The sequence below is a fragment of the Pelmatolapia mariae genome, linkage group LG22 (genome assembly GCF_036321145.2).
Source record: "Pelmatolapia mariae isolate MD_Pm_ZW linkage group LG22, Pm_UMD_F_2, whole genome shotgun sequence".
Classification (NCBI taxonomy): Eukaryota; Metazoa; Chordata; class Actinopteri; order Cichliformes; family Cichlidae; genus Pelmatolapia; species Pelmatolapia mariae.
This window is the reverse complement of record NC_086245.2, coordinates 26,523,791-26,542,897: the sequence shown is the minus strand read 5'-3', so window position 1 is coordinate 26,542,897 and position 19,107 is coordinate 26,523,791. Positions and strand designations below refer to the sequence as shown.

General features: G+C 41.7%; 1 protein-coding gene across 1 annotated transcript; it reads left to right on the top strand.

Annotated features, from left to right (window-relative positions):
* Window positions 1–819: 819 nt before the first annotated feature.
* On the top strand, window positions 820–16,762 carry ube2ql1 (ubiquitin conjugating enzyme E2 QL1). The gene is made up of 3 exons (XM_065471234.1): window positions 820–1,027; window positions 1,737–2,701; window positions 13,341–16,762. The coding sequence occupies exons 2-3, from the start codon at window positions 1,955–1,957 to the stop codon at window positions 13,470–13,472; spliced, it is 879 nt and encodes a 292-aa protein (XP_065327306.1). The 5' UTR covers window positions 820–1,027; window positions 1,737–1,954; the 3' UTR covers window positions 13,473–16,762.
* Window positions 16,763–19,107: the final 2,345 nt, after the last annotated feature.

The window sequence follows — 19,107 nt, the reverse complement described above, 5'->3', positions numbered from 1 at the left end:
GTGGTCCTAAAACCTTTGCGAAAGAACAAGAATCTTCTTGACCTCACTATGACCTCATGATCCAGATATTACACACACACACAAAAAAAAGAAGACAGCGAAAGAAAGCTGTTTAAAAACTCTTGTCTTCTCTGATTACACTCAGAAATAATGCTGAGCTCCGCTTAAGACAACTTTACCCAGAGTAAAAATACACTGGCGCTGACTGAGCTGGGGACAAAAAGGCATCCATAAAGTGAAAGTAAAGGCCAGTGACGCAGGCGTTACACCATCCCGGCATCTTCCTTCTCCTTAACCTCTCCTCTCTCAGAACACCAAGTTAGCCAGAATAAACCAGGAAGTAATCGATTTTCCATCAAAATAGAAGCAATGTTGTGATAACAAATACGGCGCATTGCATAACAGTGGCTAAATTTGGAATATAATAATAAAAATATGAATATTTAGTAACCTGAAAACTGTCCTCAAACCCGACCCTATATTTTTTTAATGGATTCACACACACACACACACCTACACACACACACACACACACACACACACACACACACACACACACACACACACACACACATTCCTTATTCCCTTGCTTTTGAATTCACCATGAAAAGCAGATAAGCTGGACTATAAGAAATCGAGGTTGTTCATCTGATTTCTTGTGTTGCACCTAGCACTCGTCAGCTGGAACACGGTGCCTTTACCCCTTCATACATGATCACACACGGTTTGCTTCAAGCGGGGCTTTTATTTTGAAATGTAACGTCGCCGGTGCAGAGCAGACCGGCTGAAGAAGGATTACCGGGGGCTGGCTCGTCCTCGGCTGCATTAAAGCCGAAGCTACCGCAGCTGCACACACACATACACACACACATCAAAGGCTCTCCTTCTCCTCCTCGCTGCAGCTCTCGCAGACAGCGGATCAGCTGGATGGTATAACCCTCTCTCCTTTTTTTTTGGTATTTTTGTTTCTTCCCTTTTTTTTACGCACACAGAGCGGGACATTAAACGGACATTTCAGCAGACCACGGTAAGAACAGGCTGAATTTTTGTGTGTGGGTTTGTCTGTGGGCAGGAGAACACACATAAAGGGAAATTCGTTTTATTATGCACAGTGCGGGACTTTAAGTGTGCCCAGGTTCGGCTTTATGGAGACCTGTATCTGGTTGACATGGTAATTAGCCTGAGGGGTAACATATTCCACAGTGTTTATACCAGCTTGTGTGTCCTTATAGCGAAAATGTTACGTCAACATATTTACTTATATATATATATATATATATATATATATATATATATATATATATATGTGTGTGTGTGTGTGTGTGTGTGTGTGTGTGTGTGTGTGTGTGTGTGTTGATCTTTCACAGTCGCTATTCTACATCATGTCCTGTGGGGATCTAGTGTGTCCATTACATCAGGCTATAGCAACCTTGAAATGCATTATGGCGTGTTTTTTCTTTCTACCTCTGCTCTCTGCGCCTCTTTGATTTTCCTCATATAGCCTCTTGTTTTTGCCATGGTAATATGGATACTATGCAGCTTTCTCTTAAAATATCCCACATCTGTGCTTCTGCGTAACGCATCGTCCTATCACCGAACAACTGCAGTCACAGACGTGATGTCCGTCCACTTGTGGGAAACATGACTGGATTCCTCTGGTCTGTGTGAGGAAAGCTGTTTTATTCGATTGTCCATCTGGACTCATTTGTTGTCTCTCTGTTTTTCTTTGCTTTTAGTCGAAGATGAAGCACTGAGGAGAGAACTACACAGGCTCCCCCCGGTTGTGTTCATCCTGAGGCTGCAGTGAACGGAGGAGGGGGGGATTGCGGTATAAGAAGGTTAATAATCGGCATCAATAAAGGTCGTCTCTTTTAGCCGGGAACACAATCGAAAGGGTGAATCTCGCCCCTGTGCGGGGGGATCGGCGGAGCAACGTGAGTGTGTAAAAAAAATTATGGCCACCCTACTGCGAAAGATCGGTCTGATCCGTCTGCACGACCGAGACACCGAGGACCCAAAGCACCACCAGGGCTCGTTAAAGGGGAGCAAAGGAAACCAGAAAAACAACACCAGCAAACACTGTCAGACCGCCAACGAGACCAACATCCTGAGCACTCCGGAGATTAAAGCGAGGAAGCTGGACCAGCACGGCAAGGACAAGCCGTCCGGCAAGGATAAGCAGGTCAAGGATGCGAAGGAGAAGCAGCAGACGGGAGGAGGTGGTGGCGGCGGTGGAGGAGGAGGAGGAGGCGTAGGAGGAGGCGGCAGTAAAGCTACCAGTGCCTCCTCGATACCACCGCTGCCGCCTCATCGGCAACACTGCACCCAGGTCCGGACGCGACGGCTGATGAAGGAGCTGCAGGAGATCAGGAGGTTAGGAGACAACTTCATCACGGTGGAGCTGGTGGAGGACAACCTGTACGACTGGAACGTCAAGCTGCACCAGGTGGACAAGGACTCGGCGCTGTGGCAGGACATGAAGGAGACCAGCACAGAGTTCATACTGCTCAACGTCACCTTTCCCGATAATTTCCCCTTCTCGCCCCCGTTCATGCGGGTCCTGACGCCCCGGTTGGAGAACGGCTACGTGCTGGACGGCGGGGCCATATGCATGGAGCTGTTGACCCCCCGCGGATGGTCCAGTGCCTACACGGTGGAGGCCGTCATGAGACAGTTTGCTGCCAGCCTCGTAAAAGGACAGGTGAGGAGAAGCAGGGGCTGCTGGGTGAGGGTCCTTGCTTGGAATATCATCAACCATCTGTAGCAGATCTATTACTATTACTGATGCTGATGTTTCGTGCGTAATTGTGGCACTTTTACGCTCAGGTGCAGCAGCCTTTAGACTTAGAGAGAGTTTAAAATCTGTGTTCTTGGCCATTTTTTGTTTTCTAACGTAAAACAGCCTCCGCTTAAGCTTCTCGAGGCATGTTTGTCACAAAGATTGCTGAATTAGCACATTTCTCTTTTAATTGCGTCGTGGAACTACACCCCACCGAACTACAATATCATTCTATTTAAAAAATAGTGTTCATTTTCTACATCCGGCCTATTTATAGCATGTTCTGTCATTTTCTGTCAATGCATGGCTGTGATGTCTTAGATCCTCACACCCCTCCTCTCTGCTGTGAGCAAACCCCTGATTGTCAGTTTTATTCATCTTTATGTGACTTTACTGCGGCCATTTCACGCAGTGTCTCCTTTATGCATCAGCTCTCCGTCTGCAGTTGCGCCGTGCTCTCCCTTTTTCCTTTTCCTTTTTTTTTTTAGTCACCTCCGTGATAGCACCCTTTGACAACAAAGACCCGCTCCCATGCGATGGAAAAGTCTCTTTGTATGCTCTAACGCGGTCTAACTCAACTCTGTAGTCCTGTTAGGCTTTTCTAATCTATCGTTCGCGATGGTGGGCAAGAAGATAAGTGGATGGACAAAACAGAGGCGGCAGGTTGCCTGCCTAGTAGACCTGAGTGACTTAGAGTGTCTGGATTATGTAATCCTGTCAAATCTGTTTTTTTACATCCTCAGTGCACCGCAGCAGCTCTGCAATTCCAGCGGAAATGGCTGCTTCTCTAAACGCATCTGCCTGCTCTAACCGTTTAGTTTGAGTAGATATTCTGTTCTCCGCCCAGATAAGATTCGTTTTTTTCTTTAATGCGTTTCAGCTCTTTCATCGGTACACTCTGCCCCCCCCCTTCTCGCTGACTCGGGCTCTTTTGGAATCAGCAGTGGGACATTGCTGATGTATTAAACCTTATGTAAACTGTCACTGCATTGGCCTGCCCTAACCCTTTTTTTTGCCTTTGATGACATAACAAAACGTCATTCCTGAGTCATTTGTGGTCATTTAGGTCATGAAGAGAGGTCATGCAAAAAAAAAAAAAAGCCTGCAGTGTGTGTGTGTGTGTGTGTGTGTACATCTTGATTTACTGCTTGATGAGAGGAGGTTGCAGCTCTGCAGTGTCTCCTAATTATGGTGCAGTGTCTTCCTTATCCGGCTTGCTAATGGAAACAATATTGATTAATTATTCCTGTGTGTGTGTGTGTGTGGCTCTTCTCCTCTTTTGTACATCTCCACAGGCACTCGCATGTACCCCGTTCTAGTTTTCAGAGAGGTGTAATAGTCTCTTACTCATGACAGACAGAACACACGCACACACACGCGTATCTATAAATAACTAAATACACAGGATATATTTATTTGTCCTTGGCCACCGGTTCCCTGTGACAACAGTGATGAGGCCAGTTTAGAAGCTTCCTCCCTATTTTTAGTGTGAGAGGATACACGAGTGACACGGTGCTGAGGTGAGAGTCAACAGAGATACATGCGTCTCCACCTGCAGACGTGAGGAAGCACAGACACACACACGCACACACCATCACACCAGCTGGGATGGGGGGAAATCGAGCTTAATATAGGTGTTTTTGTAATGATATCCAATTTTGTAAATGATGTGTTGCTGTTTGTGTAGTAGAGTTCAGGCAGTATACCGATGGTACTGTAATCCATTCTCTTGCAAGTTCTCAAAGCAGACATGCCTTTACTCTTAATTTGCAAGCAAATCTGCAGTTCCACCAAATTTTCTCTCTTTCTCTGGGTCACTGTGCAAAATGTAAAGAAAAACCAAATTCAGCACACACAAAAATAAAAAGAGAAATTTGACTTTGTTTTGTAAAACAAAATATGTCTCTTTTTAAAGCAAGCAGTGAGTTTTGAAAAAGTTGTGACAAGCGTGTGTGTTTACCATTGGGTTGCATCATGTCGTCTTTTTAGCCTGAGGAAGTTTTTTGGGAACTGGGGAGAACAACTGCTGTGGTTTTGACAGTGAACCGTTGTTTTCCCATTCTTGGTTAAAGTGAAGATTTCAGCTCCTCTGCAGTTCATGGCCTCCTTATTTTTTTGTTGTATAATAAGCCTTGTCCTTTCAGCTGCTCCTTTATTTCCCAAGTGGTCCCTACAGCGGATGGATTTGCATGTTTGATTTAGCACAGTTTTTATGGCAAATGCATTTCCCAATGAAACCCTGCCATTTATCAAGACTTGGGACTGGGACGAGTAGTACACTAACCTGTGACCTCTTGGGTGTTTCCGCCCATTATTTAAAAAGGGGGCCTTTTACATGGAAGGCAAATGTGTTAACCAACTACACCTACAGGTGTGGATTGGAGGCACGTTTAACCTTTCCTGAAAAATGATGTAATCTGGATAACAACACATATGCTCCAACACCTGATTTTGTTCCATTGTCTATCCAGGTATACTTTTACTGCACTGGCAGTGTGTTTGGGTCATTGTCATGCTGAAAACTGAAGTCACTGCCAATCAGATGAAAGCCTGGCCATTGCAAGGCAAATCAAAATCTCATTTGACTTTTCCACATTCATAATTTCACCAATTTTGACAAGATTCCCAACACACACTGACTGAAATGCAGCCCCCAAACCACAACAGAGCCTCCACAATGGCTGTAGACTCATTGTTGTACGTCTCTCCTGACCTCTGTACATGTTGATGATGATTTGAACCAACATAGGACCTGCTCTCACTGATTTTCAGAACTGTTTTTGTGTATCATTTTAAAAACCTCAAGACAGCCTAAACCTTCCACTTGGACCATTTCTGATCAGGCTTCAGTGAAGAGCAGATGGATGGATTGAATCCTCATGTCCTGTGTCAGGTCTTTGCTGGATTTTTTTTTTCCAGTTTCTAAGGACATGACTTTCAGATACAGTTCATCTGCTGTAGATAGTTTTTTAGGCCCGTCACTTCTTCTTTTGTCCTCTACTTATGCAGTTTTCACAGGTTTTTTTAAGGACAATACAAACTTTGCCAAGTTTTCAGCTAATAGCTCTTTGGGAATCACCTAGAATCAAATAGCATTTTATGCCTCTCAATCTGTGCTACCATTGGTATTTTTTAATAGCATTAACTAAAAAAATTGGTACAAATTGCTGTGTTTTTGCTAGCAGCAAAGTGCCTAAGGACACTATTTAAAACTGGTTCTAGACACAACGACGGTGCATTTATATTGGCCAGTGTTAGATGTCTTAACAAACAAAAAACAAACATTCCTCTGAAAATGGTCGGATATAAAAAGTGGACTGAAAATAAGTGAAAAAGCAGCCAATGTTCAAAGAAAAGCTTTAAACGAACTTCAGAAATCCTAGAGAACTATTGCTCAACAGCTCTTTAAAAACTTATAAGAAATTCTGGCTCGTTGGAAACAAAATAAAAAGGAACAAGGGGTGTCACAGTACTGGTCATACATACTGGATACATTTTTAAAAATTTAGAGAATTTCTTTGTTATTTTTCACCCTGTTTTTTCAATTGAATGAAGGATTTACCTTTACACAGTTTCTATGCTCTTGAAAAGAGGATTGTGTATTTTGCTGTCAAATGTAGTTTTAACCTGCATTATTTTAACTAAATCAGTCAAGGTTGGACAATTAATTAATTGGATTGAAGCATAATTGATAAATGATAAGAGTCATCACTTGCAGACCTTGATTAAAGGCCTATTCCAACAGTTTCACTGTTAATGTCATTTTACTAGAGATGTGGGAACCACAGGATTTTACAAAAAATATATAATTTATGAAAAAGAACTCTCCAAGCAAGAGATATTTTACTCCGCTGTCCGTGTTAGGCTTAGACAACCCTCAGATAGCACAGATGACATCATCAGGTTGTTTGTTTAGCCCTCTGGAATCTGAAAATGCTGTTTTCACAGAATCCGTCATCATCCCCGTGATGAGAAAGCGGAACTTTGTGTGTAAAATCAGTGAAATTCCCCTTTAAAACATCCCGTCTTCTGTGATTTGCGCTCTTACACTGCTGCCAGCATTACGTAGTGTGTGATTGTGTGCAGATTGAGGAACCCAGACTGGTGAAACTAGCAATCATTTACCCTTTACTGACCTCGCCATCAGTCCCACTGGGCTCCCCTTTGAGGATGATGTTGATGGCACTGATCCCCGTTTGTTTATCCCAACACTTTTTAGCACATGTCTGTGTTATGTAATCCCCCCCCCCAGGCCTCAAAGCTGCTTCCCAACATCACTGGGGCCTTCCCTGGTCTGCCCATTGACTGATCTCTATTACGCGGCAGCCACTCTACACAAGTGTGTCTCTCTCAATGAGCGAGTGCTTAGCTGAAATAGATAAACACTGACATGGCGCTGCATAGGCCCGGGGCACTCACCCAGACAGGCACACACCCATTTGATTGCCCACTGGTTCTCTCACGAGCAGACTTTTCTTTACTTCCTCTCCGTCCATCGTTGCCTGTGTCACACTGTGACTTTCTCCCAGATGACTGCAAGCACAATAGAGGTAATTGACACTCAATTTCCCTGTTTCATACTGGAGTCAAAAACCTTTAATACAGGCTTGTGCACCAGTGTACATTTCACAGTCTCCCATTCACACACTTCCTCTTTGCGCTTTGAGTATTTCGGGCTGGTGGCTGCAGACTTTCTTTATTTCGTCTCGCACAGACACACAAAAGCAGCTCATTTGCTCACAAATTCTTCCACATAACATCCAAACCAATCAGTTCACTTTGGGATAGCTTCTCCTTTGCCATCGATCTCCATGGTAATCTCACCTCTTTAACAATAGCCGGTTTCCTTTAACATATCCATCCAAGGAAGTAACCCGGTATTTTGATGTGGGGACAGCAACTAAATGGCGGGACGCATGGATAATGAGTCTGCATGTGATTTCAAAAGAGAATAACACCTCCCACCTCCCTGACAGAAGCCAACCGGAACATTATTTGTGCTTGTCAGCCTGGGTAATCTGTATTCAGGCCTCTGGCAGCAGAGGGAAGCTGAGCAGGTTTCAGGAAGAGCTGATCAGGTGAAACCCTGTCGGTTTGTTTTACATTTTAAAGGATGTGTTGATCCATTGTCTGAGAAAAGAAGAGAATGTCCTTTAAAGTGGGTTTTTTTAGTAAAAGAGAAACAGAAAACAAATCCCAAGGCAACATTGCGTATAATATCTCATCTGAGTGAGTCACCCGGTGAGTCATGCATTCAGTTCTTCAAAACAAGTGGAACGAAAAAAAAATTCACCGTGATGGTAAAGTTTCTTCTACCAAAGCGCTAATCAGCTTTAAAAATCACGATTGTCTTCAATCTTCAGATGAGATCAGCCGCATTCTCCTTGGTTTCAGCTGTCTGATTTCATTTCAAGTGTTTCAATATGAGATTAAATGACTTGTCATAATGGACATTTCTAATTGGGATCGATGTCAAGACTGATGAAAGTAATCGGACGAGGTTTTTTTAAACGTGTCTGCTGGAGAGACAGAGTGACAAACGTAGAGGCAGAGTGAGTGTCGCTAAGCCTCGCAGTGAAATGAGGCCACTGTTGCTACAGGAATGGAAACTCTAACCCTAATCTCCAGATCATTCAGTGTTACCACCTCACCTCCCTTTATCCCCGGCATCACTTTTGACCCAGAATAGCCGAGCAAGTATGCATAGCGCACGGTTACGGTTCACCAGATGTCAGGGGAGCTGAGAATTAATGTTGGATTTGCAATTTAGAAGTGTAGTCCTAAATTCAGCATCTTGTTTAAGGACATGACCATTTTCACAGGTTCCAAAGGTCCATTAGGTCCCCTTTAAATTTAAATGCTGGTGATGAGGCAGAAAAAGTAGCACGACCTGATATCTTTTGACTCCTTGAGTAAGACAGTGCTACATGGGAACACGACGTCGAATGCAAGCTCCAAAAATGAATGCTTTTCTTTCTCGATGTTTTTTGCTAACACACAAGTTAAAATAGGACCACAAGTACTAATCATGTAACTCATATTAACTGAAGCAACTCATAGAGGGTTTGTGTGTGTTTGTGTAGGTAAATTACTAAAAAGTGTTGGCATAGTATGGCCCAACTGCTAACATATTCCTTAACAAAAATGACTGTTAATTGCAAGTACTTCTAACTTCTGGTAATTTATTGCTCAGACTGTCCTGTAGTTATTATATTCACATTTATAATATATTTTTATTGTTTATCTGTAGTGTAGTATGACTGGCAACGGGGTTGGGTGGGCAAGAAAATACAATTTCAAAAATCTATGCACTTCACATTTTCTTAAGCTGTCCACTGGGCTGGATTGGAGTGCTCACCAGGCTGATTCTGCCTCTGGGCTTTATGTTTGACACCCCTGCTATTAATGTTTTGTACCAATTAAAAGGAAGATAATTGGTGAGTTTCTGAGGTCTTAAAGAAGCATGTTAGCATGTTTCAGTGTTTGTGCTAAGCTAAACTAGCTAGCCACTAGCTGTTGCTTCACAAACTGTATGCAGAGAAGTATTAATCTTCTTTTTTTACTCTTGGAAAGAACTCAAACAAGCCCAATTCCCAAAACTATTCAATTAAGCAGCAGACTGAAAAAGGAATACTGAAAAAAAAGACCACGGCCACTTTGTTCAGGCTCTCGGATGTCATTTTTCTACAACAATGACAACCGTCCTTAACTGCAGAAAACTGACTCCACAGAAGCGTAGTATACCTGACGGATTAATGTTCCGGCTATGGGTGTATAATTTTTCTGCACTGCACTGCAGCATGCAGAGGCGCTCACCAAGTGAGGGAATTGTGTTAGTATTGGTTTCAGTGGAAAGCCTCGGTGCCTCCCTGCCAAGAACAATGCTACGGGTAAAGGGAAGTGGTGCAGTGTGTCATAGTGTGTAGAGTACCCGGTATTTTCCTGTGAATCACCACAAAATTTAACCTACAATTTGACCAGTGTACATAGAGCCACTGTGCAGTCAAATTTGTGGTTCTCCCGTGTTTCTCAGGTGATTTCAATACATTAAAAAAAAAAGCTAGTGACACTGGTATGAGTCACACCTTTGTCCAGGCTGTGGTGTCATGGCATTGAATGTCTCCCTATAAATTTTTTTTTCAGCATTAAGTGAGTTGTTTCTTTTTCCATTCATCCTCCTACACAGCTTTCTTCAGGGAAGACTTACTACCAATAACAGAAAAGGCAGCTTTATCATTTCAGTTGACGCCTACTCTTCTTTCCTCCATATCCCCCCTTCCACACACACACACACACATTTATTATTAGTCGTGTGAAGGAGGAAGGGCCTCAGCAGCATGGTGCCTGGTGAAAATCCTTAAGTCAGATATCACAGTGCTTTTCATTATGCACAAGGCAGTTAAATGGCTCTTTGTGTATATTTTCTGTCGTATATACACACAATTTCATCATTTAGTGCCATAGGTGCTTCTGCTCTTCACTTATCTCCCCATTTCTCCGAGTACTAGAGGGTGTATTTTTACTTCTGATTGAACCTGACGTCTTAAAAGCTTTTTTTTGCCCGCCTTTAAACATTGATCTGTTGTTGGTCAACCTGCTTTCAGACTATCTGTCTTGTCAGCATCCCTCCTGCGGCTATGCATTCACCATCAACTTCATCCATGTGCATGTGTGGGCTGCGTTTCTGTCTTTCTGTGTATGGTTTGGAAAGATTTCAAAAAACTGTTTTCATAAAACGTTTGACAAGACTGCTGACAATTATGAACCTTTTGATCTGACGTTGTATATCCAAATCACAAAGTATTGATATGTGCTTCCTTTTGAAGTTTTGCAAAATTATATTCTGCTTTTTAAAAATCAAAATGAATATGCACAGGCAAAAATTATACCATAAATCAAGGATTTCTTTCATCTGCAATGAATTGGACTTGCGATAATATCACAAACAGCTGGAGGGAAATAAACTGAAAGGTTTACGTCAGTTTTCGCATAGATTTTTGTTGATATTCCTAAAAGTCCTTTTTTCCTATGTGTATTATTTATTAGATGTTGAGTTTAGTTTGCTGACATATTAAACTGTTGCATTCTGCTAATAGCTGCTTTTTAAAATTTTCTGTCATCATAAACTTAAAATCTTCTAGCTTTAAATCATTTTTTTTTCTTTTAACTTGGTCAAAAAAAATATGTAAATGTCTATTATGTTACAACAATCTTCTGAATTTTATCGTCAGTGTCATCAAGGCTAGCTTTGTGGTGCTACACTTGGCTTGCGCATGCTTATTAAAAATGTAATGTAGAACTTCTGTCATAAAAAAAAGAACATGAAAATATTTTATTTAAAAAAATAACAGCTATCAAAATACATTAAAGAAGAAAGCCTCTGCTTCCGTAAGTTTTATACTGTTGAACAAAAATAGATTTGCCACCTAATGGCAAAGATCCTAGATTTAGGTCATGGCTGACGTCTAATCAATAGCTTTATAGCTCTGGATCTATCCAATTTAGTGAAAAGCCATTCATAATTTGGATGTTTCCTCTAGACAGAGAGCCAGTCAAACAAATGTACTGCATGAAAGTAGTGTCTTTGGCAGAGCCTGCACTTTAGCCATCAGAAAGTGAATACGTGAGTGCAACCTATGCCAGCAGCTTGTAAATCGATATCGCTATTTAAAAAATCAACACACTGACGGATATATAATTTCTTTACATTTGAAGACACACCTTTTTAATAGTCTACATTTACGACAAAATAATATCAGAAGCACATCTTGGCAGGAACCAATAAATATTTACTTTTTGGCAGTGAGTGTGAAACGGGACACAAAATAACACGAACACGTTAAATACAGTGTGAGGCTGCAGCTGGCCAGCTTAGTTTAATATAAAATATCAAACAAAACAGCAGCAAGCCTGTTTCTGTTCAAAATTATGGCTAAAATATGGCTCATATATCTTGTATATTAATGTTCTCATTCTGTAGCAGGAAATACTGCTGCTAGCATCACAGAGATACACAGTAGTTTTCTTTTAAAGAGCGGCAAAGGCAGAGTTACATGGAAGCGGATTAGGGCCACGGGGAAAAAAACAAAGTGGGCATGGCTTTTTTTCGTCTTTTCCAGAATTCTGAGAAAAAAGTCAGAATTCAGAATTTGACCCTTTTTTCTGAGATTAAAGTCAGAATTCTGAGAAAAGAGTCTGACTTTTTTCTCAGAATTCTGACTTTAGTCTCAGAAAAAAGTCTCAATTCTGACTTTTTTCTCAGAATTCTTTTTTCTCAGAATTCTGGAAAAGAAAAAAAAAAGATGTGCCACTTTTCTTTTTTTTCCCAGTGGCTCAAATCCTCTTCCGTTGAGTTACTTTAATTAGAGGCATGGTGAAGTCACAACTTTGCCTTCATTGATTAAATTAGGTTTCACATGTTGGTAACATGTACGCATAAAAAACAGCTTGATTAGATTTAGGAAAATGTTGTGATTTGGGTTCAAAATATGTAGTTTTTTTAATATCTGTTTTGTCCAATAAGTTATTTGACTTTTTTGATATAAAATGCGATACACATGCATACCAACACTGTCAGTAAAACATATCAAATGTTTCCATAAATCGTTGAAAATAACATCTGTTGCTGTCTACATGGACTTATTACATTTGCACTGAGCAACCATCTGTTCAATAGGAATATAGACAGAATACAATGAGGTAACAGCTACTCAAGTCCCCTTGGTTGTGCTTATTGACAAAGACTCACTCAGACTGATGGCAACATGTTGGCTATCTGTCTGCATTTGAAAATCAGACAGCAATTATTTGCAAACCTTTGACAGTCTCTCAGAGGGTAATTGCAGTCACTCCAAGTCAACTGATTGCAGAATGGTTGTTTCCAATCAGATGACCTCTGAAATCGCCTGAGATCAAAATTGGTCATAAGTGTGCAACACCCTCAAGCTCTATGCAACCATTTACTTGAAGCTGCAACTGATATCAAAATGTGAAAATGTTCAATAAAATCACCAGTAGCCACCGGTTTGCTATTTTTGGTTTTTGTTTGGTTTGTTTTTTTCAATAATGTTGCTTTCCTGTTTTACTTGTGTGACTGAGCAATTAGCTCTAAACTAGGAAGTAATGTTTCAAGCTAAGTGTGTCCAGTTTGGATGCTTTTTCGGTTGATATTATCAAATTTGGTGCATGACATGAACCTTTGTTAGTAGTGTTCCCAGCTTATTTTCATTTATTTATTAAAATGTCGATATTTGGTGTCTCAGTATACAGAATAGCCACACAAAATACTGTGTTATTATGCTATATCAAGTTTTTTCCCCCCAGCTCTAATACCGAGACAATTTAAAGTTTTGCTACACCACTATCATGGTGTCGCTCATTGAAATTAAATTACACAACACTAATGTCTGTGTCCATCATGCCTAAAATGACAAACGTCATGTGTTCAGACTCCTCATTAGTCGGCTGTTTAATCGCTTCTGTATTTTACTAATCTTTTACACATGGAGCTAACCTTGCCCCCCCACCCTTTCCTTTCCCTTTGTTTCTTTATCTGTCGCAGGGCCGTATATGTAGGAAAGCTGGAAAATCTAAGAAAGCTTTCAGCCGCAAGGAAGCCGAGGCTACCTTCAAATCCCTGGTGAAGACCCACGAGAAGTACGGCTGGGTGTCTCCGCCCGTCTCTGACGGCTGAATGTCCCGGCACCGTCCCTCCGACCCCCGCGCTAGCCGGACAAACCCAGCTAGCCCCGACACGCAAAACGACACACCACGCTAACTCAACAATCTCTCATTTTCACCTTTCGCTGTTTCACTCAAGATTTTATTTTATTTTTCTGGTTTTATGTGTTATTTAATTATTTTTGTTATTTTGGATTTTGATCACCATCTCCAGAAGAGCTGACATCCAGTCATCACCGTCACTCCACCTACACCTAGAAAACAACTTTTGCTTCACCTTCCTCTCACCCAGGGATTCTTTCCCCTGTTTAGGAAAGACCTGAGAGGGCAGTGTTTGCTTGCGAGTGTGTGGGTGGGTAGGTGGGTGTGTGTGTGTATGTGTATGTCGCTGCATTGGACATCCGCTGGGAGTCCACGTGCATCGGAGTGTGCTCTACTGTGGGTGGATTTTTTTTCTCTTTTGAAATGCACACGCATGCATGTGCAGTGGGACAAATCGGACAGTGTGGACTTTTCCACCCATGTGAAAGACTACTGAATGAAGGAGACTCATCTCCCTCTCCTGTCCTTGCAATCCCGCCCCCATTCTCCCCTCCCTTTTCCATCCCTCATTCCTTTCTTCTCTTGAACTGGCATTACGTCCCGCCATCTCTCTCTCTGTAGCTGTCGGGTCATTTACATATAAATGAAGCTGTTAATGTTTAATAGAAGGGCAGCGCACTGACGTTTAAACTCACTCATTCGCACCTTCATTTCCCCTTTCTTTTGACTGTGCCGTTGCTCACAGTTCAACGCAACATGAAGATTGTAATTTACATGGAGCTGTGCTCTCTCTTTCTCTCTCGCTCTCTCTATCTGTTTCTTTCTTTAGCTCGCTTTGTTTCCTTCTCTCCATCTCTTGTGGCTAAATTTAGAGCTCACTGTTGCGTAGATGGATATTGATTTTTAATGGAGAAAAAGAGTCACATGCTGCTTTATGCAGTAACTACTGTATGTATGATAAATAGAATGACACTCAGTCACCTCTCTCTCTCTCTCTCATGTTCTTGTTAGTGTGTGTGTGTGTGTATAGGAGAGGAATGAAGACTATAATTCTCGCGATTTAGATACCAGATGGTACAGCTGAAGGCTAGGCCTCAGTACGTGTGTGTATGTGTGTGCGTGTGAGTAAGGGAGACAACACTTTTAACAGAGAAAAATATGATTTACTGTGAATGACACTAAGACTTGAAGGGAGTGCTGGCTTTTTGCTAGATTACCTGCCTTCTTGTCCCGCCGTCGATGTCAGCTCCCGATTGTTATTAGCGTAAAACACACGTGTAGCTGTGACCAAATATCTGCGCGCACACAGCCTCGTCCCTCTATTGGATGCACGCGATGGAGAAAAGGTCGGCAGAAAATACGCTTTGCCTCGCCCAGACGTTTTGCACAGCTCACACACTTGGAGCGTACACCTGCGGCCTTCGGCGGTAACACCTAGAAATGAAGACAGACAGGATGGCGTGCTGGGGTGGTGCTTTAAATTGAGTGCGCTTCAGAGCCCGCCGGATTGATGTCTGCTGAAAGTAAGAGACCGAAGGCAGGAGAACAGAGAGATGGGAGGCAATCGCGAGAGCTTTGATCACCGCCGCCCGCTTCTTGGAAATGTCAGGTGGATTGAAAATGGCCGAAGACGGCCGTGATTACTTAAGAGGCATAGAGCTCCAACCTTTTTAAAAGGACGTAGTATATATCTACTGTTAACTGTACGGCTGCAACAGCGTCGGTCTCAATCAGCCGAGGGGGCCGCTAGCCGCAGACTAGCTATCTCTCCATTCTGTCCAGTGGGCTCTGTTTGTTTTGCTTGCCACCAGTTAAATGTCAGAGGGAAGGCTGCTAATTGGTCTGACATTTCAGCAGAGCCTCATTAGAGGAGAGCCGCGAGGGCACACGGATGGACGGTGTCAGAGCTCCCGCTCGGCTCTGACATTTTGTCACTTTCTTCTCCTGCCTTAATTTTTGGAGGGATGGGGGTTTGGCAAGGTGAAGGCAGGCAGGTGAGGGGTACTGGAGCCAGCTCCCAGCTCAGTGGTCCTCGACCATGGGATTTTCAAAAATCGCAGAGCCAGCGTGCCGCATTCGGATCAGGTCATATCTCGTCCCGACGCTCCCTTCGAGTCGCGGTCGACAGCAAGTCTGGGTTGGAGTGCACGTGTGAGCACATATGTGTGTCACACTCCCATCATGAAAAAAATAATAATAAAGAAACAGAAACATCACCATCACCATCTGGTATGTGATCATGTACGAAAGCGCGTTAGTCCTCTTTTGAATTTGGCTAGTCATTTCAGGGTCGGTCGTATAGTGATCTCTCGGCTTTGTCAGCAGAGAAAACTGTAAACTGAATTATTATGACAAAATATCTCAAACAGCTGAGTGTTTGCTGGTTTCAAGAGAATACTTTTGTGATATAGTTTAGATCGGTAGTTTGCAGACACTAACTGGGTGAACTGTTGTAATATATCTGCATGTGATGTGATTGGTAGCTAGCTACTGTATCTCTTTTTTTTTCAAGAAAAGTGAGAAAAATATGGGAAAAAAAACAAAAAAAATGCAAATGCTTCTCTTTTCTTGGTATATATTTTTTCTCTCTCTTTTTGGTTCTGTACTGTATGTATTTTTCTTTTCTTTCTAAGCGTCCTAAAAATGTCACATTGTGTTATATGAATGTTTGTGTTTTAATTTATTTGTGGTTTGCCAAAATGAAGATTTGAAGCATGTTGCAGGTACTGTCACAAGAAAACGAGAAGAAAAAAAAAACCTACTAAGAATGATAGCCTATGTATTTGTGTGATCAGAGATTTGGGGAGGGGGCTGGGGTGGAGGGCGGGTACAGGCAGCAAAGAAGGACAGAAGGCAGTGAAGCCTCGAGATTATAAAGGGAGTATTTTTGGGAGTGCATCAAAGTGGAGTCAAGAAAGTGACATGGTGCTCCCTTGAATACTTTCTGGTGCCCTCCATGATGTCACTACTGTCCCTTTCCCCATTGATCCTGCTCTCTAAACAGCGATTTGGTTTGTGGGTAATGCAGTCAACACAAACATCTGAAGTCCCACGAGTCACAGATCGGAGCTCAGTGTGACCTCCCTATGCTTCAAATCAAACTTCTTAAGGGAATCTGACCTGTGATGAGTTACCCTGGGTCACTTCGTCCCACTTCTGACTTGAGTGTTTAGTCCAGACCGAGGTCTTACAAGTTCAAAAAGGTGAAAGGTCATTGCAAGACCAAACAGGAATGTGCAATAAAAGTTACAGCTTATTCAACCTCTGCTGATTTGTTGGTTTGTTTTTTGAGCTAATGTCACATCTGGGAGCTTTCTTAATGTCCCTGCTACGCTCTCAAACATCCTAAAGACCCACTTCCATCTGCTGTGTCCTCAGCCTGGCCCCTGCATTGGCCTACTTTCATTTACTGCAGCTGATAAGACGTTTCTAACATTCATGGTAAGGACAGACTGTAATCACCCGTCCTTGTCTCCTCGGCTAGTTCCTAGACACAGTGTTCCCTCTGTATGGCCAAGTGTGGTTACCCGAATATGGCAGGTAGTGGACATCTGTAGATGGATGTGTTAAAGACAGTGCAAAGTTTGTTTAAGGTGAGATGGTTAAATGATACACACTGTAGAAAAGAATAACATAAAAAATCTTTTTATTTATTTACTTTTTACACTGGATCTCATTCCTGATCATTAGCTGTGATAATGATCAGAAATTGCACTTCTGGGCTTATGACAGGAAGACTATAAAGCAGAAGTGTTAGCCAACTTCAAATTAACCGTAAAATCAGACCTAATTCGCTTATCATTACAATTTTGCTGCCTGTGTTTGACCTCTTGTACTCTACCTATCGTAGCTGTGCAGCCACATTTTCTTAGCAGTGATAAAATAACAGCATTCCTATTTTTGGTGTGTTTACATTTACTTTCACTTACAACGAACGTAGAAAGCACAGCTAAGCACAGCAAAGACGTTAATTAAAAAGAATGACTTAAAACTCCATGAAAAACAGCTGATCTATCACAATAATCTATAACTAATACAGCACAACTAGTTCAAACAAACAGGAAATATTACTCATTTTAGCTGATTTCAACTCTTTTTCAAAATATTTATTCCACAAATTTTATATAAATATTCATGGTGTATTTCAATTCAGATACTTCTTTCAGCAGATTTTTTATGTACTACACCATGTATGGTGTATTTTGACTATGTAGAGCTTCAAATCAAACATAGCAAATTTGCAATTACCAGAACTTTGACTGTCATGCTAGTTAGTTGATTTTCGTGAAAATTTGCAACTTGCCATGCCTTTAACTGTACATAATGCTCACTTTGTCCATAATGAATTTGATAATTTAATACATAAACACCTAACCCAGTGTAATGTGTGGTTTTACCTTCAATAACAGAAAAAAGGCTTGCCACTGTTAGCTTACTAGCTAGCTTCGGTACCAGATGCAGCAGGAAGATGTTTCTTTGTGCTGCATCTGAAAATTGGTTGGCGGTCTCTCTATTTCCACTATGTAGGCAAGATAGTAACAGCTGAGGTTACCATTAAAAGTGTAAGGCCTGTCACACTTCCTTTTTTTACTGCGTATTGTAGTAATCATACAGAGAGTAGCTATAGTCGTTAGCGTGAATACGTTTAGAAATATTAGCTTAACTATGGAAGTATGTGAGTTCACACATCTAACTAAACAAGGTGACTTTCTTTTGACATACCTACACTGAATTATTTCTCATGACAGACAGACCAGAGAAAGCACAGGTGTAAAATGTATGATTGTTGAATTCAAATTAGCTTTTTGAGTTTGAGGATTCTGGATGCTTATGATAGATATAAGTGGAATTAGTCATACCAGCCAATTATTTATTCAATACTTAGCAGTGAGTCAAACAAAACTTCAAACTGTCATGTCATTAAGTTACGTGTGAGCTATATATGTCAAATGACATGTGAAACAAATGCTGTGAACTAAACATAGCATTTGCAGAGGGATGATGAAATTAAAGAAAGATATGAAAATCAAAACAATTGTGATTTATGAAGTGAAAAGACTGATATTTAATTTTCCTGAAACTATCTTTTTTCATGCATATGTATATGTTTTTGTATACTAGAACAGACCTTCCCAAAGTGTGGGGCCCGCCCCCTAGGGGGGCGCAGTATGAAAAGCGAAACAAAAACAAAAAAAAAACAACGCTTGGACACTGCTAGCACGGGGCTCCCACACAAACGCAAAGCAGGAGATGAAGCATCGCTGAATATGTTTCCAAACCAACTTCCTTCCAAGCCAAAGACTAGAAAATATGGTGAAGCATATCTTCCCTTTGGCTTCACCTGCACAAGTGCCAAGGTAGGTCTCCCCTGCAGAATTGGTTTTCCCTGTGTCGGGAGCACACGCTGGGCTCTCCAAATCACGGACAAACAGTATCCCACAGCTGTTTGTTTTTGAACCCATTTTGCACAGAGAGGCATGTTTTGAAAAATGTATTGATAGCAATGTTGAATATTATTACACAGGAAAAAAACAACTACATGTAAAATAATCACACCGTGACGCCTCTGCCTTTCTAAATGGAGGGACAGTAACTGCGTGTATATG

Excerpts from the sequence above, each read along its gene's own strand:
- ube2ql1 (XM_065471234.1), top strand. The coding sequence starts at position 1,955 with ATGGCCACCCTACTGCGAAAGATCGGTCTGATCCGTCTGCACGACCGA. Across the intron at positions 2,702-13,340 it reads CCAGCCTCGTAAAAGGACAG|GGCCGTATATGTAGGAAAGC; the intron begins GTGAGGAGAAGC and ends TATCTGTCGCAG.